Genomic DNA, 25389 nt, shown 5'->3' on the forward strand with positions numbered 1-25389 from the left:
GAACTTACCTGGTTGAGTTCTCTAACAATCGTCGGAACTGAGAGTTTATTCTTGAGGCTTTGATCTAACAGTAGAATTCCCTTGCCGAGGTTTATTTGTCCTTCTGGTACCAGAGTTGAAGCTTGTCTGACGTTCAGTTAACAAAACGTAGTCTCGTTCGGCTGGAATTCTTACGAGCTCGTAAAACGGCTTCAAAGCCATGGGACAACTAATACTTTAAGTAAGTTCTCAAAGTTCCCGATTTGTTAATCAAAATTACAACATAGGCTTAAAAAATAATAAAGAGGGAGGGGAGTTTTATAATATATTAATTAAAATTACGATAGTATGGTACAAAGTTACAGGAAAGGTTTCAGGTTCGAAAATTAAACAAGCTTACGGGAAATTGCCGTAGCTCAAGTAAACAATGCTATTCCCGTAACAACTATTACCACAACTTTACTACTGTCCTCATGTATCTTTCCTTCAAAGTCTTTCATCCATTCTAGTAGTTTGCCTCTCTGTCCTCCAACATTCTCCAATTTCCACATAAGTTATGTTGACTGTGAGGTACTTTATCAAATGCCTTCTCTAGGTTGGGGTACACAAAGTCTACCCAAACCTCTCTTAGAGTGCATCAATTACTTTTAAGTAAAAGAAGCTTAAAATGTTTGACACATATGACCTACAAGGTCTGAAGCAAATGTGTCACTTATGTATGACAGAACTTTCTAATGATAACATGCACCCAAGCTTAAACATCATCTGGAGAGTAAGCACAAAGAAAAGACATACATACATATACCAAAGGCTTTTTTCCCCCTTATAAAGGAGGTAGCCAAAAAAAACAGTTATAAAAACCACTCCCACCCATTCCATCCCTATCACACTCCACTCCCCTCCCTCTTATCTTGGCACCTCCTGGATGATGGGTCATCCCTGCATCTTGTCCACAAAGAAAAGACAATTAGAAAAATGTGCAACAATTTCCACAGAAGAAATACTCTTACATTATGGAGCAAGTGGCAGGATAAAAAAGACTAAGGTTTAATTATATCTTATAAAATTGACCTATCCAACAAAAACTACAAGTTAAAAATGGAAAACCACATACTATTGGCAAAGATTTGATTTTGCCTTCAATATCCATGGCAATTTCTACTGTTATGCAAGTCCCCAACAAATTACTATTCTGTTAAACAACAATACAGTATCAAAACGAATCAATGAAATGGTAGGGGATATTGAAAATCAATTAGTTGCACTTTTACAAATTATTTAGTATTACAGATTGGTGAAACCCTTACCGAATATTATGCCATTCTTATGGCATAAGTTAAATATCAGAATATATATATACATATATGTATATATATATATATATATGTATATATATATATATGTGTGTGTTTGAGACACTGAGAAGTTGAAGTCTTATTTCAAGTTTTATTCTTGATTAGTTTCGCTACAATCTTTTTCAAAAGAAAAAGCTTGTAGCAAAACTAATCAAGAATAAGACTTCAGTTTTTCCTCTTCCCATCCACATACAGTATATATATATATGTATATACATATATATATTACTATGGGTAACATCTTAGTATGTGTAACTTATGGTGATGCTGCTATGGTAGGTAGATACAGGAGCTTTAAATCATATTCAAAATACTGGCCTAAATGTATTTTGCATACACTGTGTGGTTCATCAACAACATTTAGTTGCAAAAAAAAAAAAATGAGTGAACAATTGACAATTTTTTTGACAATGTAATAAAAGTTGTCAACCATTTCAAGTCAAATCCACTTCAAGATTGTCTTTTCCATCATTTTTGTGCTAATAAGTTTAAAAACTTGTACAGAGGTTAGATGGTAAAGTGGTGAATTATGTCTGGCACAGAGTTTGGACAAGAAATCATGGTTGCTAAATTTGACATTTTCTACCTTTCAGATATATTAAAAAAAAACTAAATATGCTGAACAAGCAGCTACAAGGAAAACTATGTATAAGCTGCAAAGAGGCAGTCAATGCTTTTCTTGGAAAACTTCCAGCTGTCACACAGGGGACACTGAATATATCCTAAACTGCCCCACACTAATTATCCCTAGATAACAATACATTTCTTTCTTGAGTGACATATAGGCCTGTCTGGTGACTGTTGCTGGTTACTTAGGCATAATGGGTCCCCTGCAAGAGACCTATGGAAACAAACTGACATTGATGATCAGTTGTTCTGCTTCTGGTGTCTTGCAGTTTAATCAACAGTGGCAATAATTTCCCTTTGTGAGGGAGGTGGACAACTGCCACTGCCCTGTCAAAGTAGATTGTTCTTGCCTTTGGAGGGAAGTCTCTTCACTCAATTCTTTGGTAGGTGTCATGGAACAGGGCAAAGATGCAATAGAGGAAGCTTTGGATTTGGAGAGCTGCTGCTCCTTCCTTGTTTTATTACCTTAGTTATGCTGGTTTGAAGGCAAACTCTGATGGAGAATATTTGTTTATTTAGAGATGAGTGTTGGGCGCCAAATCATGATAGCTAGCTTTAAGTGCAAGAAAAGGGAGGGGAGAGATGACGAGGAAGGTGACAACTGTGTGTATCAAGTAATGTTCCAACTTAGTCTGCTTGTGAGGGAGGGGGGAATAGGTGAAAAAGCAACAAGACAATGAACCAGGCTCACAGTAGGGAGCTCTGTGGCGATCTGAATCTTTGGTGTTTGTCCAGCCTTTATATACTGTACATGGGCAGGTCATGACCCATGCTCCTAATTGGCATGAGGTCAATGTGTGATGCATGGGAAGTCAGATGCAAAATATTCTCATGCTGGTGACTCACTAGGTATTGGGGTGTGTGTTCCTCAACGAATTTATTTTGTATCTTCACGTGGCTGGCCAAGGTGCAGGTTAGTCATTGCTGGCTGATGCTGGTACTGCACAGGTGTTTCCTCAAGGAGGCTTTGTCCCACCTGTGGGCTTTTAGGAAGCTTTGGTCAAGTTACGCAAGCATGTCCTCATGGGATCTCTTGCGGGTCAGTAAGGTTGTGGGACAGGCAGAGAAGAGGCGAGGAAGGGAGGAGAGGTGAGGAGGGAAGGAGTAGTGAGGACAGTCTTCCTAACATGCACCCACAGAAGTCGAGGCCAGAAGCGAAGTCATGTGGAGCCTCGATTAGAAATAATCAAGATAGGGATCACATTGAATTGTGGCATTGGAGCATGGCAGCAACATCTCCCAGAAGAGATGGACACTTGATAATGGTCATGGTTAGCAGGTGGGGGATTTGGCCACCCAGGGCATCGTGGACTTGACAGTTGAGGTTGATAGTCATTAGCTTTACCGGAGTCAAGGTGTGGGACATTTTTATCTCCGTCAAACATGTGTGTGGGTCAAGGTGGGGATATTCACAGCTCTAGATTGCTAAATGATCTAGGGGCGGTAGGCTACAAATATATCTGTGGTAAGCGAGTGTAGGTAGTCAGCAGACAAGCTGGCATGCGGCAGACTTGGCAGTCAAGGTGGTGGGTATGCAAGCTGGCAGTCGGCAATAGATGACCTGGCAGGTCAAGTGGTGGCAGTCGAACTGGTATCAGTTGAGCTGCAGGCAAACGATCTGGCAGACCAAGTAGCGACAGTTGAGCTGGCAGTAGTCAAGTGGTGACTGCAGCAATTGAGTGGCAGGCAGCAGTGGCAGACGTTCTGGCAGATCAAGTGGTGGCTGTCAATCTGGTGGTAGTTGAGTAGTAGAGCTGGGGATTGGGGGACCCAAACATTGGGCAGCCAACCATTAGGCTGGTTTGAAGACAAACCCTGATGGAGATAATATTTTTTTTTTTATTTAGAGACAAATGATGGGAGCCATATAATGATAGCTTGCTTTAAGTGCAAGAAAAAAAGGGGGGAGAGACAATGAGGGAGGTGACGACTGTGTGTATCAAGTCGTGTCCCAACTTGGCCTGCTTGTGGTGGAGGAAGGGGGGGGGGGAGAGGTGAAAAAATAATTAGACAATGAACCAGGGTCACAGTAGGATGCTATGAGGCAATCTGAATCTTCAGCATTTGTCCAGCCTTTATATACATGGGCAGGTCATGACCCATTCTCCTAATCGGTGTTAGGTCAAAATGTGATGCGTGGGAAGTCAGATGCAAAATGTTCTCATGCCAGTGACTTGCTAGGTATTGGAGCATGTGTTCCTCAATGAATTCATTGTGCATCCTCACGTGGCTAGCTGAGGTGCAGGTTAGTCATTGCTGGCTGATGTTGGTACTGTACACATGTTTCCTCAAGGAGGCTTTGTCCCACCCACGGGCATCAAGGAAGCTTTGGTTGAGTCATGTGGCTTGGTGGCGCAAGCATGTCCTCATCGGATCTCTTGCGGATCAGCAAGGTTGTGGGACAGGCAGAGAAGAGGCAAGGAAAGGAGCAGAGGTGAGGAGGGAAGTAGTAAGGACACTCTTCCTAACAGTCTTTTTCATTGTTGTTCTTGCTGCAATAAGGGTAACTCTGCTGGGGTAGCTCCCTAGCCAGATTTGAGTAAGGAGGCTATGTTTAAGGCACTTTTTTTTTTTTTTTTGTATCCTTCTCTCAGTTGTGCAGGTTGCTGCCAAGCTGTACTGACCTCTCAGTCCCAGTATGGGGGGTGGGGGGTGGAGGTGCAGATTGCTGAGCTTACAATGCCCCACTGTCACATACCATTAGAGGACTGTATTAGTAATGGAAAAAAATTAAGCTACTACTATCTATTTTTATACCAAGGTCCTCTTCCCCTTTATAACGGAGAAGGCCAGCTAAGGTATGCAGCCACTTCCATTCATCACCCTTGTTTCCCTCTCATGCTCCTCATGGATGAGGGATCATCCCTGCCTAGGTCAGAAGCAATGCAACAAGAGACAGTACATCCACAGTAGGGCCCCTTTATTTACATATCAACCCTCCCTCCTTGTCCCAATATACAGAAAATAGAGAAGATGGGGAAAAATCTCTTCAGGCTGCATCAAAATATCATCCATATATAATCATTCTCTAATCACTCCTATCCCCTGCCTTCTCCCCTCCCAGTTCAACCTCTTGCTCAAAGCCACTTTCACCCCATCCATTTATCTCATTTTTGGTTGTTTCCTCAAGTTCACTCCATCCAACTCTGCCTTCCACACTCCTTTTGCTAATCTTTCTTCACCCTGTGTGCAGGATCAACATCAGAGAAATGTGCCACATGCTCATATAGACAGAATTGGCATTCATAAATTATGCTGGTAACTGGCCTTAACTGATTCTCACACTACAGTCTCTGGTCTGATATTAAGTCATTCCAACAATACCTCATGATTCTCCATAGGCGCTCGGTACCAAAGACATTGATACATCTCTTCAAGTCAGCACTCAATATCCACGTCTCACAGCTGTACAGCAAGACAGGGAGCACAAATGACTTGAAGATTCAAATCTTAGTCCTCCTGGCTGAACAATCCACAACACCATAGACAATGCCAATGCTTCAAAGTACTTCCTGACATGACCCACCCCTGTTATGCACTACACTATCAAGTTATGTAAACCTTCCCAAGACCTCAATGTCCTTGTCATATGCATGGACAGAATGAACTATGTCATCCAGTAAACTTCCAAACTCTTGGGGACCTGAAGTCATAGCAGACTTGCCTCCCTGTGCAGTAAATCGAGGGCTGCAACCAAGACCTCCAATGACTCTGCAAAAAGGACACCATCATCAGCAAATACAAGGTCAGTGACCTTGGTGTTGCCAATAGATGCTCTACAACAGCAATGACAACGTTGTCCAATACACAGTCTGTACAGGTGGTGGAAAATGTTGGGATAAGGAGACATCCTTGTCTCGCTCCAGAATAAAAGTAGAAAGAAGCTACACATGCTTCTTCCATACTTTACAGCACTCTCTGCCACAGAGTATAAGCCACATATCAAGGCAATAATCCTTGCAGGAATTTTATGGATCTGCACAAGATCCCAGAGTATTCCATGATGTACCAAGTTAAACCCCTTCTTAAGATCAACATATGCTGCAACTCATGTTGGTGCTCCACAAGAATATGAAGCTCTAGGATCCAATCAGTTGTTGACTTATCTGGCGTGAACCCAGATTGTTCAGGCCTCTTGGACTTTAACTGAAGTAAACAAACCTATGTCAGCAAGAAAGGGGCAAGCTACCTTACCTGGTACACTGAATGGTGTAATGCTGCAGTAGTTGTTGCAGTCCTTCTGTCCCCCTTTCTCCTTCCAGATAGGGATGACCAGACCCTTTTTCCAGTCAGAGGGAATGGTACCAGACTGCCAGATAGCAGAGAGTACTGCATGCAAACAGCAGATCATGGCCTCACTTCCAGCTTTCAGTAACTCCGCACTGATGGTGCAGATGCCAGCTCCCTTCCTACCCTTAAACTTACTTGCAGCCTCTTTGACCTCTGTCAGAGAGGGTGGAGATTTGCCTATTGGTATATAAGGAACTGCCACCTGAACACCAAAGAAGGGAAGCTGTCTGTTTGAAGAGTCACCCATAAATCTATTCTTGTAAAAAAAATCTGTACTGTCCTTAACAACTTTCCCCCAATCCCATATATCAGTAATACCTTCCAAGCTACCCTATCATAACCCTTCTTCAAATACAAAAAGGCTCAAAACACATCCTTACCTTTTGCCAAAACTTCTCGCAAACCTGCCTTACCACAATTTTATCAATTCATCCTCTATTTTCCTTAAACCCACTCTGCTACTCACTAATTATTTCCTGTTCTCTCATAATCCTCTCAACTAAAACACTCCTATAACTTTCCAACTGCTCAACAAATTGATCCCTCTAAAACCACTACATTTGCATTTTTTCCCTATTCCTTTGTAACATGGAAATACAAAGGCACTCCTCCAGTCCTCCATTACCCTTCCCTCCTTCAGACTTATATTAAATAACCTCACTTTCTCAGACACTCCTCATGACACCCATCCAACCCAGGTTCCCTACCAGCTCTCATGATTTTCAAAGCTCCTTGTATCTCATATTTTCCTATACCTCTTTTATTTTCCTTTCCTATCAGTCATTTTTATAGCTCCTCCCACTGCCACAATCAATCCCTCCCTAACCTCTTCCACATTCAACAGCTCTCTAAAATAATCTACCCATCTTCATCTTACCACCATCACTTCTATCTGCGTCTTTTACCTTTTTCTTTCGTAACTTCCTTCCAAAACATCTTTTAATTCTTTTCAATTTTTTTTTGTCATACAGTACTCTCCAACCCCATTCTATATCTGCTCTCTTATTTAATCTCCTTTATTTTATTCTCTTCTACCACCTTCATCTCAACATCCCACCACTCACTATCCTTCCCTCTATTCCCTCCCATCCTCATTATTATACATATCATCTTTGCATATCTTGTCACTTCTTCCTTGAAACAAATTCATTCCTCTTCTACTCCTACCTCTACTCTATCCTTCACCATCTCCCACACTTCTCTTGGTATTCCTTCTTTCACATTGTTTACTCTGAGCACCTCTCTACCTTCTGACCTTTTCCTCTTTCTCTACTTATTATCCACTATCAATTTCCCTTATACCAAAAATTTACCAGACACTCTCCCACTTTCTCCCCTATGGACATGGACATGCGAAACTCTTCTTGTTTTTCCTTTGGATACCGCTACATAGTCTATAAATTCCTTACCTACCACCTCATCCACCAACATTTCCCATGTATGCTTGACTCTCTTCTTAAAAATTGTTTGCTATCACCAATTCTCTTTCTAAACACATTTCCACTATAATATCTATTTGGCACTTTAAAATTTTCTACTACTCCATCTACTGGCTCATCTACTCTAGCATTGAGATCTCCCAACACTACTACATTGACATTTTCCCCATAAAAGCACTCATTTAAATCTATCCAAAAAGCCTCCCTATCCTCTTCACTCTTCTCACTACCAGGTCCATATGCACTTACAAAAACCTAAATCTATCAGTTTCAATTTCACCCACATTAACCTTGAAGATACTTCCCTCCACTCCACCAGACACTTTTTTCTCTCATCATTTACCAACAGAGATACTTCTTCCCTCCCTTGCCCCCTCCTCATTCCCAACACTCTCCCTTCCACACTCCTGAGTTCTCAAAATCACCCCTCCCTTTCAGCTTAGTTTCACTTAATGAACATATCCATCTTCATTCTCAAAAACATACTACCTATCTCTTCCATTTTACTTTCATTTGTACTGCAACCACGCACATTTAATGACCCAAATTTTAAGATTCTAGTTGGAATTCTCCTCCTAGTCCCATCACTGTCCCACTTTGTCACCTTTTATGAATTGCACAAGAATCACAGCAGCAGAATTCTTTTCTTCTCCTACCACAGGGGACACATGGGAAAACAAAAAGTATACTTAAAAAAAAAAATGGTAAATGACAGTTTTAAAGGAACAGCATAAAGGAGGGTTAGTCATAGTACAAAAGTAGTAAAATTTCTCTAGGGGTAGATATTTTACTTTAACATAGACAAATTATGTGTGGCTTTTGTATTTCTAGTCCATACCTCAAAACAGTCCCTAAAGCATTGGCTGCATTCTACTATGCAAGTAATACAGTCAATACCCCACTACAGGAATAGTTACTACTACATAGAGAATTTTTTTTACCATAACTGAGTACTGTATACTGTCAGTCCCTGTCCCTGCCTCACATTTAGCATTAACTTCTCTAGTGGGAAGTGATCCTAGGGGGCACTACAAGGAGGTAGTGAGACAGCAGTTGTTCTTCCTTCACTAAGAAAGGTTTGGAGGAAGGTTTAGCCCCCTAGGGAATCCTTGGTCCTTCAATCATACCTAGTACTCTGCAGGCAATGGCGTCTGAGTTGAAAAATGAATAAATTACATATGACTTAGGAATTCATTTTATGTATTTTACTTTCCTGTTTCTTGATTCCTACTCATAGAGCTATGATTTTTCTTCCTTACATTTGTTTAATACATGGCAGTCCAATAATCGCACTTGTATTAACACAAAGTTGTAGTATGAAAGTGCTCAATATAATCTACCTTGGATGCAACATCTACACCACATTTGCAATAAATCACTTCTTTGTGACAAATAATATTCTCTATATTAGAAATATATCTGTATACATTTAATGTATAATACAATACTATAGCTTTTAACAAGGGAGACATGTTTGTCTGGGTAATGAAATCCTTTAAACATTTCCCTAAAAAAGGCAAATTGTAAGGCATATAGAAAACCACACAAATTAGGCAACAAAAGAATAACAAATATAAATTCATGTAGGTTTTTGAGATTTCTTCGATATATGAGGCTAACAAAGCCCTAATTTAATAGTGTCATTAAATTTTTGTTAAATATAAATTATATCCATCCTATCTCATTTATATTAAATAATGTCAAAACCAAATTCTGGCTATCACAACCTCTAATTCTCTCATATTCCTTATCTCCTCATCTTTCCCATCTGCTTCTTCCTTATTATCTTCCTTTTCCTTTCCTCTTCCTCCCTTCTCATGTCTTCTAAATCTTCCTGCAATCCGATCTTAGCAGATATTCTCTCTTCTTTTTGCATTTGGCTGTATGACACTTCCATATCATCTACGTCATCATCGTCATCTCTGAAAAAGTAAATGAAATGTACATAAATATATAAATAAAAAAATAAATAGATTAGAGTCCACGGCTGTGCATGAGTTATGATTACTATAAGCGATGATATATTCAACCAAAAATTATTTTGTATCATGAATCCAGACCAAAAAGGACTAAAATGAAACACTGAACGCCAAGATTGGAAACCAAATACCTTGGGTGATGCCGTGATTGTTAGCCACCAATTCCAAATGTTCCATTACTATATTTCAAAACAGATTTGGAATTTTATAGTCTTGCCCCTATGTTACAATAATTATTACATCAAGTTTCACAAACAGGAAACTTTCAGCCCCACAATGTTTGTCAGTTTCTAGAATTTTTTTCTATAGGAGGTATCTGGGGACTGTCTTGCTACCATTACAGTTCTTTCTGATAGTACTTACTTGCTGAAGCCGTGAGTGAAGCAGTGAGGTTTGTGAGCAATGCATTGGTGGAGTGACCCTCTTTATATCCATGTTGGATATGGGGTGATGGTGGTGGTTGTGGAGGAAGAGGAGGAGGAGGAGGAGGAGGAGGAGGTCACCACACACACACACACAGAAGAGAGAGAGAGAGAGAGAGAGAAAAGGGGGGGGTCTCTTACATACACCAATGGAGGGCTTTAAGAGGTCATGGAAGTAAATTAAGAAAGACCACATGTCGAAAGGATGTGAAGAAATATAGTTTTCCATACAAATTTATAAATATGTGGAATAGCTTAGAAGGTGATATAGCCCAAGCTCAAACAATACGAGTTCAAATCTAAAATCTACATATAATATTTGGAAATCAAAGATGTAGATTAAGTTGATACCTTTATCTCATGTTTTGCTTCTCTATTTTCTTTGTACCTCTCATATATTTCTTTCATCCTACTTTGTAATCAGTCCCTGAATGTTTGCTTCTTCTATTCTACTGCCTTCTTCATCCCACCACTCACTACACTTCCTTCTATTCCCTCCTATCCTCCTTGTTCCACATATCTTTGCACACCATGTTCCTTCCTCCTTAAAACACCCCCATTCCTCTTCCACACCTACCCCTACCCTATCCATAACCACCTCCTACACTTCTCTCAGCTTCTTGTACTCCTCATTTAAACAGTTTACTCTTAGCACCTCCTTACCTTCTGTCCTTTTCCTCTTTCTCCACCTATCCTCCAGTCTCAATTTACCTTCCACCATAACATTACCTGATATTCCCCACTCCCCTAAGAACATGGGCATCCAAAACTCTTCCTATTCTTCTCCTGGATACCATTAAACCCTTATCAACAACCTTTCATCCACCACCCTCTCCCATGTGTACTTATGTTTGACTTTTTTCCTAAATGCTGTTAGTTGTCATCAATTCTAAAAACTTTTCCACCATTAACTCTCTACTATGACTTTTACTGGACACTCCACACTTCCCAACAACTCCATCTATTGGATCACCCCCCTACTCTATCATTAACCTCTTCAGTACGGGCCAAAATCTTGTGGGCAGCATTAGCTGCCAGACGTACGATGTGTCGAAATAATACTTGCATCATAAAATATAGTCACCGCTTATATCGATCATTCTCTCTTTCACCCGTGAATTTTGATAACCATAGAAAATGTGATGAAGACAGTTTAGAGAGTATGTCATTACGCAGGGGCAACTACAATAAATATAATCAAGACGCCGATATGGCAGCCTCGCATATCCACTTGCTCCTCATGCCGCCTACGTATGCAGCACTGTATGGAAGGGGTTAAGAACTTCCAAAACCACTACATTGACATTCCTCTCAAAACTCTCTAAGCACACATTCAAATCTTTCCGAAAAGCCTCCCTTCTCTCTACACTCTTCTCACTACCATGCCCATATGCACTTACAAAGACTCACATCTCCCTTCCCAGTTTCACCTTCATCCACATTAACCTTGAAGAAACCTCCTTCCACTCCACCACATGCTTACCTATCTCTTCACTTACTAGCACAGCCACCCCTTCCCTCCCTTGTCCTCTCCTCACTTCTAACACCCTCCCTACTACTCTCCTAAACTCAATATCCATCTTCCTTCTCATGAACATACTGCCTATCTCTTCCCTTTTACAACACCCATGCAAATTAACCTCTTCACTACAGGGCACATCGCACGTCTGGCAGCATTAGCTCTCTGACGTGCGATGTTGCGTCATAATAATCGCATTATAAAAAATAAAGTCAGTGCTCAATCGTTCGTTCTCTTTCACCCGTGTATTTCTATAACCATAGAAAACTGATGAAGCCAGTTTAGAGAGAATGAAAATTACGTAGGTACGACTACAATAAATATAATCAAGATGGCGACGTCGGCAACATCGAGTACCCACTTGCTCCTCATGCCGCCTACGTAGGCGTCACCGTATGGAAGTGGTTAAAAGACCCAAACCTTTGGGTTCTGGTTGAAAAACTCCTCCCAAACCCTCTTGTGCCTTGACTTCTTGTAGATATGTACCTGTTAGGATTACAGAGAGCAGAGTGCCTAGTCCCATCACTCCGTCCCATTTTGGCTGCCTTTTACAACCCAAGTAGGAAAACTCAGTGATGGTATTCTTTCTTCCTCCTGTCACAAAGGAGGGGGGTAGGCAGAATTGGAAATCTATATTCAGGGAAGTCATACGCGACAGTATTAATAGTGGGCGGACAGCATAACAGAGGGTCAGTTGCAGTGCAATAAAGTAGCACAATTTCTCTATGAGTATATAATTCCTCGATCACAGACAAAGTTATGTGCAGGTCTGGTCTATAAGGGCACCCCATACAGACCCTAAAGTATCAGCTGAATGCTACTGAGCAGATTCTACCATACAATAACATGGAACTAATACTTCAGATGGGAAGGATATATATGGTAGGGAATAATGGTAGTTTCATTTGCTATCTCATTCATCTTCCTTCTCACAAACTACCAATCTCTTTACTTTTACTTTTATCTGTACCACAACCATGCACATTTAATGACCCTATTATTAGGCTTCTGGCTGGAGTTCTCCTCTGACACCCTCTTACGACTTGGGATATCCAAAAGATGTAGTTACAGAGGGGATAAAGGAGGGACAGCTGCAGTACAAAAGAATTATAATTCCTCTATGAACAAAGATTCTAATTCTCTATCTTATCCAAAGGTCCTCTTCATCCTTATATGGGAGGTAGCCAGTCAAGGTCATCCATTCCCATTCACTATCCCCGTTTTCCTCTCATCTTAGCTCATGGGTGAAATATCATCCCTGTCTCTTGCCCACTACCCAGGTCAAAAGCGATGCAGCAAAACACAACACATCCACAACAGGGCAGCTCCTTCATGTACATGGCAACCCTCCCTCCTTATCCCCTCATGCAGAAAATAGAGAAGACGGAGAATCCCTTTGTGTTGCATCAAAATATCATCCATACACAACCGTTCTCCCCCTCACACTTATCCTGTTTTCTCCTTTCCCTGATCGACAGACATTCCCCTTTTGTTCACAGCACCTTTCACCCCATTCACCTATCTCATTTCTGGTTGTCTGCTCAAGTTCACTCCATCCACCTTTGCTTTCTACACTCATTATGCCCATCTTTCTTCACTTACTCTTTTCATGTAATCAAACCATCCTAATAATAGTTCAGCAGCCCTATCTGCTAGCTCCCCTTTTTACTTTCTATCCCTGCTCTCCTCATCACCTCCTCATTTCTCACTCTATCCAACCTTGTAACCCCCACCATACTTCTCAGACACTTCATCTCAAACACATTTACTTTGCCTCTCTGCCTCTTTTAAATTCCAAGTCTCTTAACATAAACAAAACAATCCCTAAAGCATTGTCTGCATGTTATTATGCAGTTACTTTTCTTTATACGGACTCATAATACTATGCAAAATCATAAAATTCTACCTGAAACGAATTTTCATTGCAAGACAAAGAAAGATTCCCTGACTCACCTGAACTTTGATCTGTCGTATCCAAAAATCTTGGCAATTTCCGAAGAGTAGCTATCATCCAATTCATCATCATCAATGAAGTCATCCATGTCATCCTCCTCCTCATCATCACTTTCAATTCTTCTTCCATAGGCAGAGGCTGATGATGGACCTCTCCTGATGTCTGGTGGAGGACCTTTCCTTCGGACATCTGGTGGAGGAAACTGTTTAACCGGCTTAGGTGGAAAGTCTCTAGATCTGGAAGGTCCTTTGGAAGAAGATTTTAATGGCTCTGGTTCTTTATGCTTTGGAGCCTTCATCATTGGTGGAGGCATTTTACCAACACCTTTGGATGATTGCTGAGGTGCGTTATCAACCCGTGGTTTTGGCTTCTGGCTGCCAGTTGCTGCAAAATATTTGGACCTGTCAACTGTCTTTGGTTCTTCTTTTACTACTTCTTTTTCTGGAAGCTTTGTTTTATCATTTTTTGAACTAGACTCTGGTGCTTGCATTTTGGATAACTTGTCTCCATTTTTAAAGGCTTTGTTATTGTCCTGATTTCCTTTGTCTTTGGTCAATGCAGCCTCTAGCTTACTAATCTTTTCTTTACCTTTGTTGACTTTTTCATCCTTTGATTGAAGTGGTGGTAGTTTTCCCATTCTCCTCAGTTTTCTTAACCTTTCTTCTTCCTGTTCCTCTTTCTCTTTAGCTGTCAAAGGCCGGTCTGATTCATTTTTCTTGTCTTTGTTTTTCTCCACTGCCTTTTCTGGTTGTAAAGATACAAGGTCATCTCCCATTGAAAGTTTTTTAGTTTGAGCCATCTTCAACAACTGCTCAAAACTCATGGGAGGAGGAGCTTGTGATTTATTTTTGGGCTTGATAAACTTCCTTTCTTTGTTTTCTTTATGCTTTTCAGATTTCTCTTCTTTCTCTTCTTTCTCTTTATGCCTACTCTCTTTCTCCCTATGTCGCTCCTCTCTTTCCCTATGTCGCTCTTCTTTTTCCCTATGCCTTTCCTCTTTATCTCGATGTTTATCTTTCTTCTTATGCTTTGTCTTGTCATACTTGAAGTTCTCATATTTGTCACTCTTGTAATTTGTAACATTGAAATTTACTGGTAGTTTGGGAGTGTTTTCATTAGCTTTCTCTTTTGAAGATGATAAAAGATCTTCACAATCATCATATTCATCCCCATCATTGATGAATTCTTGTCCTTCGAAATCACTCTTTCGTTTCCGTTTTCTTTTCCTGGGCCCCATTTCTTCCTCTTCTTCTTTCTTTAATGAATTTATTACTCGATTCTGGAATAAAAAGATCAAATTCAAATACATCATTACAGTATATATCAAAGAATTATACATTTTGTATTAATCACAAGTCTACTCTATATGCTAGACAGGAAGGCACTGTGGGAGGTTTTGCAGATATATGGGATTAGGGAAAGCTGTTTGGGGCAGTGGTCAGGATTCAAGGATGACCCATCATCCAGGTGGTGCCAAGATAAGAGGGAGGGAGGAGGGTGGAGGGGAGTGGAATATGTAAGAAATGGAATGGGTGGGAGTGGTTTCTATGCCTTTTTCTTTTTGGCTACCCCCCGTGTAAGGGGGAAAAAGCCTTTGGTATATGTATGTATGTAGTAGAGCCTGTGTTAGAATGGTAAATAGAGATAGCAAGTGGTTTGAGGTAAAGTTAGGACTGCTTTAGGGATGTGTCATATCCCTGTGGCTGTTCAATATGTACATAGATGGGGTAGTGAGGTAAAATCAAGGGTAACAGGCAGGGGACAGGAGATGGTTAAAGAAAATGAAGAAAAGTGGGAGGTGAGCCTGTTCTTGTTTGCTGACGACACTGTGCTTGTGGCAGGGTCAGAGGAGGGATTTAGGGAGTTAGTGATGGAGTTTGGGAAGGTATGCATGAGGAGAAAGTTAAGGATAAAGGTGGGAAAAACCAAGGAGATGAGATGTACATGGGAAGAGGATGGCAGTGATTTGGAAATCTAAAAGGAGGGAGGCCGGAGGAAATGGCTTTAAGTATTTGGGGTTGCATGTGGCAGGAAAGGGAGGAGTGGAGGTGGAGGTAAATTGTAGATTGAGAGAAGCAAGTTAATGCCTTGCAGGATTAAAAAGTGTCATGAGAAATAGGCATCTGGGAATGGATGCAAAGAGAGATTGTATGAAGGGGTGATTGTGCCAATGGCTTTGTATGGGGCAGAGACAGATTTTAAGAGAGGCAGAGAGGAAAAGTTTAAATGTGTTTGGGATGATATGTCTGAGAAGTATGGTAAGGGTTACTAGGTTGGATAGTGAGAAACAAGGAGGTGAGGAGGAGAGCAGGAGTGGAAAAGGTGACAAATAGGGCTGATGAAAGACTATTGGTATGGTTTGGACACATGAAAAGATTGAGTGATGAAAGATTAGTAAAAGAGATGTGGAAGGATGGATGGAGTGAAGGGGACATTGATCAAGAAGGGAATGTCCAGTGGGCAAGGACGGGAGGGGCAGGAGATAGGAATGAGTGGAGAGTGACTGTGTAAAGATGATACTGTTATGCAAGGAAGGGAGAGACAGGGGATGGATGAATAGGGGTGGTTATGTGTGAATGACATTTTGAAACAGCCTGAAAGGGTTTCTTCCTGTCTTCTCTTTTTCTGCATGAGGGGACAGAGAGAGAGAGAGAGAGAGGGGGGGGTTGCTGACTTAGTGAAGCAGCCTTGCTGCAGATGTACTTTGTCTTGCTACACTGCTTATAACCCAAGGCAGTGGGCAGGATACAGGGATGACCCATCATCCATGAGGAGCTAAGATGAGAGGGGGGAAAGGGTGGTGCACGGGAGTGGAATGGGTGGGAGTAGGTAGCCTATGTGCATTTGACTTGGCTACCTCACTTCTAAGGGGAAAAAATCTCATGGTTTTTATATATGGAGTGGAAAGAGAATTGAGAGATATGGTTGATGAAAGAGTATTGGGATGGTTTGGACACATGGAAAGAATGAGTGAAGAAAGATTAGTAAAAGAGGTGCAGAAGGCAGAGGAGGAAGGATTGAAGATGAGGGGGCAACCAAGTATGAGATAGATGGATGGGGTAAAATGGACACTGGGAAAGAAGGGGAATGTCTATTGAGGAAGGAAGGGAGAAGACTGAACACAGAGGTGAGTGAAGAATGGTTGTGTATGGATGTTGCTGTGATGCATGGGAGTGGGTGGGGGATGGGGGAGTAAGGGAGTACATGTCAATGATATTTCGATGCAGCCCAAATGGATTTCTTCCCTTCTTCTCTTTTTCTGCATGAGGGGACGGGGGTGGAATTGCCAATTAAATGAAGTGGCCTTGCTGTGGATGTGCTGTGTCTTGCAACACTGCTTCTGACCCAGGGCAGTGGACAGTATGCAGGGATGACCTGTCATCCAGGAGGAGCCAAGAAGAGGAGGGTAGGGTGGTGAATGGGAATGGAGCATGTGGGGATGAAATATGTGGGAATGGATTTATGGCTTTGATTTTTTGGCCACCTCCCTTGTACAAGGGAAAAAGCCGTTAGTATATATATATATATATATATATATATATATAATATATATATATATATTATATATATATATACATACATATACCAAAGGCTTTTTCCCCCTACATGGGGGGTAACCTAAAAGAAAAAGGCATAGAAACCACTCCCACCCATTCCATTTCCTATATATTCCACTCCCCTCCACCCTTCTCCCTCCCTCTTATCTTGGCACCTCCTGGATGACGGGCCATCCCTACATCCTGTCCACTGCCCTGGGTCAGAAGCAGTGTTGCAAGACACGGCACATTCACAGCAAGGCCGCTTCATAAATCTGGCGACCCCCCCCCCTCTCCGTCCCCTCATGCAGAAAAGGAGACGACGGGGAGAAATCCTCTCAGGCTGCGTCAAATTTTTTCTCATACATACTTCCTCACCCCCCCATCACCCACCCACTCCCCATCATGCATCACAGCATCATCCATACACAACCCTTCTCCATTCCAGCACATCCATCTTTCTTCTCACAAACATACTGCCTATCTCTTCCCTTTTACTCTCATCTGTACTATATCCATACATACATACATATACCAAGGCTTTTTCCCCCTTCCAAGGGAGGTAGCCACAAAAGGAAAGGCATAAAAACACTCCCACCCATTTCATCCCTAAATACACTCCACACCCCTCCCACCCTTCCTCTCATCTGAGCACCTCCTGGATGACGGGTCATCCCTGAACCCTGCCCACCGCCCTGGGTCAGAAGCAGTGTCGCAAGACACAGTACATCCACAGCAAGGCCGCTTCATTTAATCGGCGACCCCCCCTCTCCGTCCCCCTTTGCATATAAGGAGAGGACGGGGAGAAATCCCTTCGGGCTGCGTCAAAATTTACTCACACATACTACCCCACCCCCCACCCCCCACCTATTCCTCCTCATGTCGTCACACAACATCATCCATATACAACCATTCTCCACTCACCTCTGTCTTCCGTCCTCTCCCTTCCTTCCTCAACAGACATTCCCCTCTTCCCCAAAGCCCCCTTCACCCCATCCATCCACCTCATCCTAGGACGTCCCCTCATGTTCACTCCCTCCACATCTGCCTTCCATACCTCTTTTACTAGTCTTTCGTCACTCATTCTTTCCATGTGTCCAAACCATCCTAATATTCTTTCATCAACCCTCTCTCCCAAATCCTTTTTCACCCCTGTTCTCCTCCTCACCTCCTCATTTCTCACTCTATCTAGCCTAGTAACCCCCACCATACTTCTCAGACACCTCATCTCAAACACATTCAAACTCCTTCTCTCTTCTTCTCTTATGTTCCACGTTTCTGCCCCATACAGTGCTGTTGGCACAATCACTCCTTCATACAGTCTCCTCTTCGCATCCATTCCCAAATGTCTGTTTCTCATTACACTCTTTAAACCACCAAGGCATTTACTCGCTTCTCTCAATCTACATTCTACCTCCACCTTCACTCCACCTTTTCCTGCTACACTTGCACCCAAGTATCTAAAACTATCCACTTCCTCCAGTCGCTCTCCCTTAATGTTCACTTCCAGTCTACTGCCACTTTCACCCCTTGTACATCTCATCACCTTACTTTTACCCACATTTATCTTTAGCTTTCTTCTATCACATACTCTCCCAAACTCTGCCACCAGCTTCCTCAATCCCTCCTCTGACCCTGCCACAAGCGCAGTGTCGTCAGCAAACAACAGCTGGCTCACCTCCCACTTTTCTCCATTTTCTTTAACCATCTCCAATCCCTGACTCACTACCCTAGCATTTACCTCTCGCACCACATCCACATCCACATCCACCACATCCACACACATTAAAAGACCCAAACCTTAGGGTACTGGTTGGAAAACTCCCAGACCCTCTTATGCCTTTACTTTTTTTTAGGAATGTCCCCTTTGGGGCTACAGGTAGCAGGACTCCTAATCCCATCCCCTGTCCCATGTTTTGTCGCCTCTTACGACTCAAGTGGGAAGACTTGGTGGTAGCATTCTCTTCCCCCACACAGGGTAGGTGAAAAAAGGAAATGAATATTAAGATAAATGGTACAGGACAGTAACAAGGGGTTGGGGAACAGCATAACAGAGGGACAGTTGTAGTATAAAAGTGTCATCATTTCTCTATGAACAGAGTTTTCCTCTATCACAGACAAAATGATGTGTGACTCTGGTCTGTAGGGCTGCCCCATATAGACCCTAAAGTATCAACTGCATGCTACTCTACCACAATAACATGCAGCCAATACCCCAGATGGGGTACACTAAATTGTCTGAATATTCAATTTCTGACAGTAACTCACAAAAAAGTATAAACACAAACCTTGATATCACTTATGCTCCCCTTTTCTTTCTTCACAAACTTGAGTCTTTCATCTTCAGGTATAGCAGCATAGTCATTAGCCAGCTTGCTGAAAATAGCCTGACTCATTGCAGACTCATAGCCATAGTCATCTTCATCACACTGGGGTTCAGCATGGGACGTACTCAGATCCTGTACCATGCAAAAAATAACCTTGTAACATTTCATAACAATATTTAGAATACATCCTATTCTGTAGTTAATTTTTTTTTTTTTATATTTGCATTTACACACACACACGCACACACACATATATATATATATACACACACATATACATATATTTAATATGTAGTGCTACAAAAATGCATAACCATATACTATATTCATATGTGAATTCAAAGAAGATGAATACTATTCTGCCACAAGACATGCAGCTTTTGTTTTATGTGGCATATGAGGAGTCAATGCATATCCTACTAGGTATCATCATGTCTGTCTTTCCCTGTATGCCAGTGAGGCATAACCTATTGGGTCAGCTACCACTATTTTGTCATGACTATGTACTATACTTTGTTATATGATTGTGCCTTCACACATACACATACCAATGGCTTTTTCCCCCCTGACAAGGGGGAAAAACATAACATATCCTGGGCAAAGTCCCACCTTTACCTCAAACCACTCTCTCCATTTCTAATTTTAACACAGGTTCTACTATTGTAAAAACTCTTAACTGCTTTCAACACCTTTCATCCAATCCCTTATATCTGCAATACCTCCCACAGTGCCTTCCTGTCTACCCTGTCATAAGCCTTCTCCAAATCCATAAAGACCCAAAAAACATTATTACCTTTTCCCAAAGCTTTCTCACATATCTGTCTCACCACAAAAATTTGATCCACACAACCCCTACCTTTCCTAAACCCACACTGTTCCTTACCAATGACTTCCTCTGTTCCTCTCCTAATCCTCTCAATCTAAACCCTCCTATAAGCCTTCCCAACTACACTCAACAGATGAATCCCTCTGAAACTACTACTCACATTTGTCCCCTTTTCCCTTGTTAAGTGAAACTATACAGGCACTCCTCCAGTCCAGCACTCTACCCTCTTTTAGACAAACATTAAATAACCTCACCAGCCAGTCCACCATCACTGTACCTCCCTTCTTTAGGCAATCTGCATGACACTCATCCAACTCAGGGTCCTTATCTGTTCTCATCATTTTAATAACTGCTTTCACCTCATCTTTCCTTATTTCTCCTCCATTTTCCTCATTCATCCCTCATTTTCTAAGCACTTCCCACTGCAACTACCTTTCACTCCCTATCTTCCTTCACATTTATCAATTCCCTGAGATAATTTGCCCATCTTCCTCTTACTGTTGTCTCTTCCATTATCATCCCTCCATCTGTACCTTTTACCTTTTCTTATCTTCTTGATTCACCTCTCCCTCCTCTCTTAATTTCCTTATACGGTAATTCTTTATCCGGTAAATTCACAGTTACAGTATTTGGTAATTATTACCCTCAATTCTATTTATGGCAAGAAAAATTCACATATACGGTATCCGCTAGATATTTTGAAGAGGAAAGAGCAGGGAGATGGTATGTCTGCCATATCCTATTATTACATGTGATGATGGGTTCGGTATACAGTAATTTCAATTTGCGGTAAGGTTTTCAGGAACGCATATGTACCGTATAACGAGGACTTACTGTACTCTAGCAACCCCCAGACATGGGCCCCATAGAAGACAAAGAAGAAACCCCACACCTGACACCATCCGGCATTAAAACTGTACCAACACAGAACAGACAAGAGCAGACTTGGCCACAGGTTCAAACAACACCAAATGCAACCACCACACAGAGCCAACATAACATCTCATATTACAATACCCTACATTAACAATCCCAAGATGAGAACACAATATATCTTCCCGAGTGACTTATGGCCCTATCCAGAGGCTGTCATCAGTTACCTGAAGGTCATAAGCCTTCTGCAAGAGGGTAGGGGCAATGGATTGATTGATTATTACTATTATGTATTAAACCACAGCATATATTTTTAATGAGTTGCAAGCCTCATTTCCTTAATATGAATAGTTGTAAAATACCTTGGCATCATCCAAAACAGCTTTACAAGCCCCCTTGGTCCTATTGATCATGGCCTTTACTCTCTTATTGGATTTGCGGTCCTGGGCACGTAGAGTTAAAAGGTTCTGCAAGGAAAGGGATGCCACAAGGCTCACCACAAACACAAAACTAATAAATCCAATCCTGTCTGAAGAATGATCATGCATGAATGAACTCAAATATTTGCACCTTCATAAATGCTTAGCAACAGATGTTAATCACACATTTCAAAACTGTCAAGACTTTTATATCCAAACTACAAAAATATTAGTCATGATAATACTGGAAACAATGGGTTAGTGTACTTGAACAGTTCTAATTTATGAACTTAGTATAAGGATCCAAGTTACCCTCAACTTGTTACACAATACCTTTTTCTTCTTTCTCTCTTCTTCTTCTTTCTGTTTTTTCTCCTCTTCCTGTTTGGCAAGAAAGGCTTTGATTGCAGTTCCTTTTGGTGCAGGACGATTAAGTTTCTTTGGGGCAGATAATTTGGTGGAGAAACCCGTTTGCTTCTGAAAATTATTGGTTCAATTACAAACTAAACACATTACATATGAAATAATAATTGTTGCATCAAGCTTCCCTGACTGCAAACTTGCAACTTTTCTGAGGGTGGCAATGGTCCTTTGACCCCCCAATAGATCTCTCTGGGTAGAAACGTTGGACTGTATTGCTTTCCTGTGGGAATGTTTCTTTGTTGCTGGTGTATACTAACAGGAGTGGGGTCACCTACTGTCACAGTTCTCTTGACAGAAATAAAGTAAATGAGTTTTGGAGGTGGCTGGCTAAAAGAGAGTTTGGTCTCTGACATCCACCTATGGCCACCATTTGCAGTTACCCACCAAGGAAATTAATAATAATGTAATAATAAAAAAAAAAATTGAGATTCAATTACTGGGAAGCTACCACCCCACAATGGCTGGCAAGTGTCAGCCCCCGAGAAGAAATTTTGGATGGTTGTCTGTTGCATTAGTGTGGCAATGTTTCTATGCCACTAGCTGAAAGTTGTAGGATGAAAGCAGCTGTCAGCTTAGAAATATAGGTGGAACTGAGAGATCTTGGGCCCAGTCCAGACAATGAATATCAGCCCCTCAGTACTGTACCTCCAGGTGAAAGCGAAGGGCTTGATGCCCAAACCATTCCAACTCTTTCATCAACCCTATCTCCCTTTTCACCCCTACTCTCCTCCTCACCTCTTTGTTTCTCACTCTATCCAACTTTATAGCCCCTTTCTTGTCTTGTCATAGCTTTAGATGGATCCATCACAGCCAGTCTGGGGACATGCCACTTCCACATCTCTGCCCAATCTTAATGTATTGGAGCTGATCAGAGATGCTGTTGGATACAACTACTCCCCTCAAGCTTGGGCCATATGAGACTGGAGGCTCATCTGGTATGTCAGACAAGAACTTGTCCAGCCCCCTCTTGAAAACTTCAGTGCTGACACCTGAGAGGTCTTGGATGTCCTTTGGAAGACAGTTGAAAAACCTGGGGCCAATACTTTTGAAGCTCTCTACCTGGATTGTCCTGACCCTCTGAGGACTACTTATCAATGACATTCTACACCAGATTCTACCAAACCTGGGGTGGAGTTGGCCTTTGATGCCCTCCCCTTCACTTTGCAATATGTTTGGTACAGAGCCCTTGAGAATTTTCCATCTGTGCCTGCTCCATTTCCTATATCTCATTTACTTTGTTGCATTCCATTTTTGATACTACAAAGGTCTTCCACAGGAGGATGGTGTTCTGGTCTTGAATGTGTGAAGGATCCAGCTGCTCATTTTTCTTGCCACCTTGGCAGTGAGGTTTATGTGTGCCTCAATGCTACAATTATTATTCACCATAACTCCAAGGTCCCTGAGCACTTCCTTTTCCTCTATTTTGTCTTCGCCCACTGTGTATCATATTCTTTCAGGTGTTCATGCTGTATTTTATTACTTCAATTTTGTTGTTGTTGGAGGCCATACTATTTTCACTTGCCCAGCTATGTATTGTCTCCATGTCATTTTGTAATATCACTGAGCCCTCCCTTGTCTCTATCGATTTTGAAATTCTGGTGTCATCAGCCAATGACAAGACTCGAGAGGAGATTACCTTTAGGTCGATGTCATTCATTATCAGAAATAAAAGTGGTCCTAGCACTGAACCTTGAGGTACCCCACTGATCACTGATGTTTTTCTTGACCTTGTGCCTTCAACAACCACTGTTTGTTCTCTTTAATGTAGGAATCAATTTATCCAGACTCCTACTCTACCAGTGATTCCCGTTTTCCAGTTTGTATAGGAGTATGCCATGATCCACTTCATAGAATGCTTTTGTAAAGTCTATGTACACTATGTCCCCATTCCTCTCCCTGCTCTAATCATTCATTTTTGTGTGGTGGCCTAGGAGTTGTGGTTGGCATGACCTCCCCTTCCGAAACCTGTGTTGCCCTGGATTTAACTGGTCGATGCTCTCCAGAAATTTCACCAGTGACTTCCTGACAGCCCTCTTGAACACTTGGATGATGTAGGAAGTGAGGCAAATGGGCCTGTAATTTGTCACTACACCTCATGAGCCACTGTTAAATATTGGGGTGATCAGTCCCTCTTTTAGTACTTGGGTCTTTTTTATGGCATTTACTACTTTTTATTCAGTCTCTCTTTTTCATGCGAGTCCTTTAAATTTTGTTCTATTTCTTTCACTTTGTCCTCTACATTTTCTTTGTTGCTAGTGCTGTTTCGCTACAAGTCCCCTTAATAGTTTTGTTTTTTTCTCATTAAAATTTTCCTGTCCCGAGGTATCTCAGATCTCCCCATCTTCTCCTTTTCTGCACGAGGGGATGAAGAGGGGGGGGGGGCATGGGTCGTCAATTTAATGACGCGGCCTTGCTGTGGATGTGCTGTGTCTTGAGCCAACTGGGTTTTTGTGGACAAGGTTACTTAGTGTTGTGGGCAGAGTTGAGTAAACAGAAAATGGGATGAGCTCTAAAACTACAAATAACATTTATTTGGGATTTTCTTTTTCCATGGTAAAATTTTAGGTAAATTTTTACAAGTGCACACCTATGCAATATAGCAATAGAAAATTAAATAATAATTTTGTAAATTATAATACATCAACATAATATACGTTATTCTTAGCAGAAATCAATACAAGAAAAAGTTGCTAAAAGCTATAAATGAACTAATGCTATACCGTGTAGGTGTGTACTTCCAAAAACATACCAAATTTTATTACATAATTTAGGTTACAAGGAGTAAATTGTATCAGTTACCTATCAATGAAAAATTGCTGTATAGGTGCAATATGATGTATTTCATGAAGAAAACTATCTTGGGTGATAAATATTTTCCTAATATGAAACCTATTTGAACCTCTATTGGTAGAAATTCTAAGGCTGCATTATTTTGGAACTGACTGACATTTCATCTCCAGGACCAGACTTTGTGTACAAAAATAGACCGCCTTTTACAACATATCGGAAAAGATATTGTCATGTACATCAATCAAATCGGCATTGACATAAAACCTGTTGCATATGCATATCAACAAATACTTTTATTTGTATTTCAGTGCTCTGCCATAGAAATTGCAGCACTCCCGTTTATTACCTTAGCTATCTCAAGATGTCAATTCTTACCTTGGATTTCGCCTGGCCCTCATTCTGTTTGGCTAACTCTAACAGATACTCGAAATTCATGGTTGTTTAGTTGTGATTATACATGCGCATTACTGGATAATTGCAATTAAATGTATTTATGTGATCAATCGAATTCACTCGATTTAGAACATCCAATCCGTACGACGTCAGCAAGCAACTGGATTGGGCGTTGAGAATGGGAATTTGTTTTCACAAAATGAAGCATTTCTCAACAATTCTATTTAGATTAATTGTC

General features: G+C 41.3%; 2 protein-coding genes across 4 annotated transcripts; both read right to left on the reverse strand.

Annotated features, from left to right (window-relative positions):
- Positions 1-300: 300 nt before the first annotated feature.
- Positions 301-25325, reverse strand: LOC143025379 (uncharacterized). 3 transcript variants are annotated; one of them, XM_076184932.1, is made up of 7 exons: positions 25134-25324; positions 21879-22022; positions 21489-21593; positions 19389-19559; positions 13564-14843; positions 9418-9612; positions 301-3776 (listed from the first exon to the last, which is right to left on the reverse strand). In XM_076184932.1, exons 1-6 carry the CDS (start codon positions 25191-25193, stop codon positions 9438-9440), a joined length of 1935 nt encoding a protein of 644 aa, XP_076041047.1. In that variant the 5' UTR covers positions 25194-25324; the 3' UTR covers positions 301-3776; positions 9418-9437. The 3 variants fall into 3 exon arrangements, with proteins under 3 accessions (XP_076041047.1, XP_076041046.1, XP_076041048.1); XM_076184931.1 differs by lacking the exon at positions 301-3776 and having other exon boundaries at positions 6994-9612; XM_076184933.1 differs by lacking the exons at positions 301-3776; positions 21489-21593 and having other exon boundaries at positions 6994-9612; positions 25134-25325.
- LOC143025679 (uncharacterized) lies at positions 5513-6498 on the reverse strand. Its single transcript, XM_076185679.1, has 3 exons — positions 6156-6498; positions 5867-6002; positions 5513-5672 (listed from the first exon to the last, which is right to left on the reverse strand). Exons 1-3 carry the CDS (start codon positions 6496-6498, stop codon positions 5513-5515), a joined length of 639 nt encoding a protein of 212 aa, XP_076041794.1.
- Positions 25326-25389: the final 64 nt, after the last annotated feature.

The sequence above is a fragment of the Oratosquilla oratoria genome, chromosome 5, assembly GCF_046742065.1.
Source record: "Oratosquilla oratoria isolate Oo_2021 chromosome 5, ASM4674206v1, whole genome shotgun sequence".
In the NCBI taxonomy this organism is placed as follows: Eukaryota; Metazoa; Arthropoda; class Malacostraca; order Stomatopoda; family Squillidae; genus Oratosquilla; species Oratosquilla oratoria.

Coding starts and splice junctions, on each gene's coding strand:
- LOC143025379 (XM_076184932.1), bottom strand. CDS start 25,193: ATGAATTTCGAGTATCTGTTAGAGTTAGCCAAACAGAATGAGGGCCAG. Junction 22,023..25,133: donor AGGGCCAGGCGAAATCCAAG/GTAAGAATTGAC, acceptor AATAATTTTCAG/AAGCAAACGGGTTTCTCCAC. Junction 19,560..21,488: donor CTGTTTTGGATGATGCCAAG/GTATTTTACAAC, acceptor TGCATGGTACAG/GATCTGAGTACGTCCCATGC.
- LOC143025679 (XM_076185679.1), bottom strand. CDS start 6,498: ATGGGTGACTCTTCAAACAGACAGCTTCCCTTCTTTGGTGTTCAGGTG. Junction 6,003..6,155: donor TACACCATTCAGTGTACCAG/GTAAGGTAGCTT, acceptor CATGAGTTGCAG/CATATGTTGATCTTAAGAAG. Junction 5,673..5,866: donor GTGGCAGAGAGTGCTGTAAA/GTATGGAAGAAG, acceptor TCCTTTTTGCAG/AGTCATTGGAGGTCTTGGTT.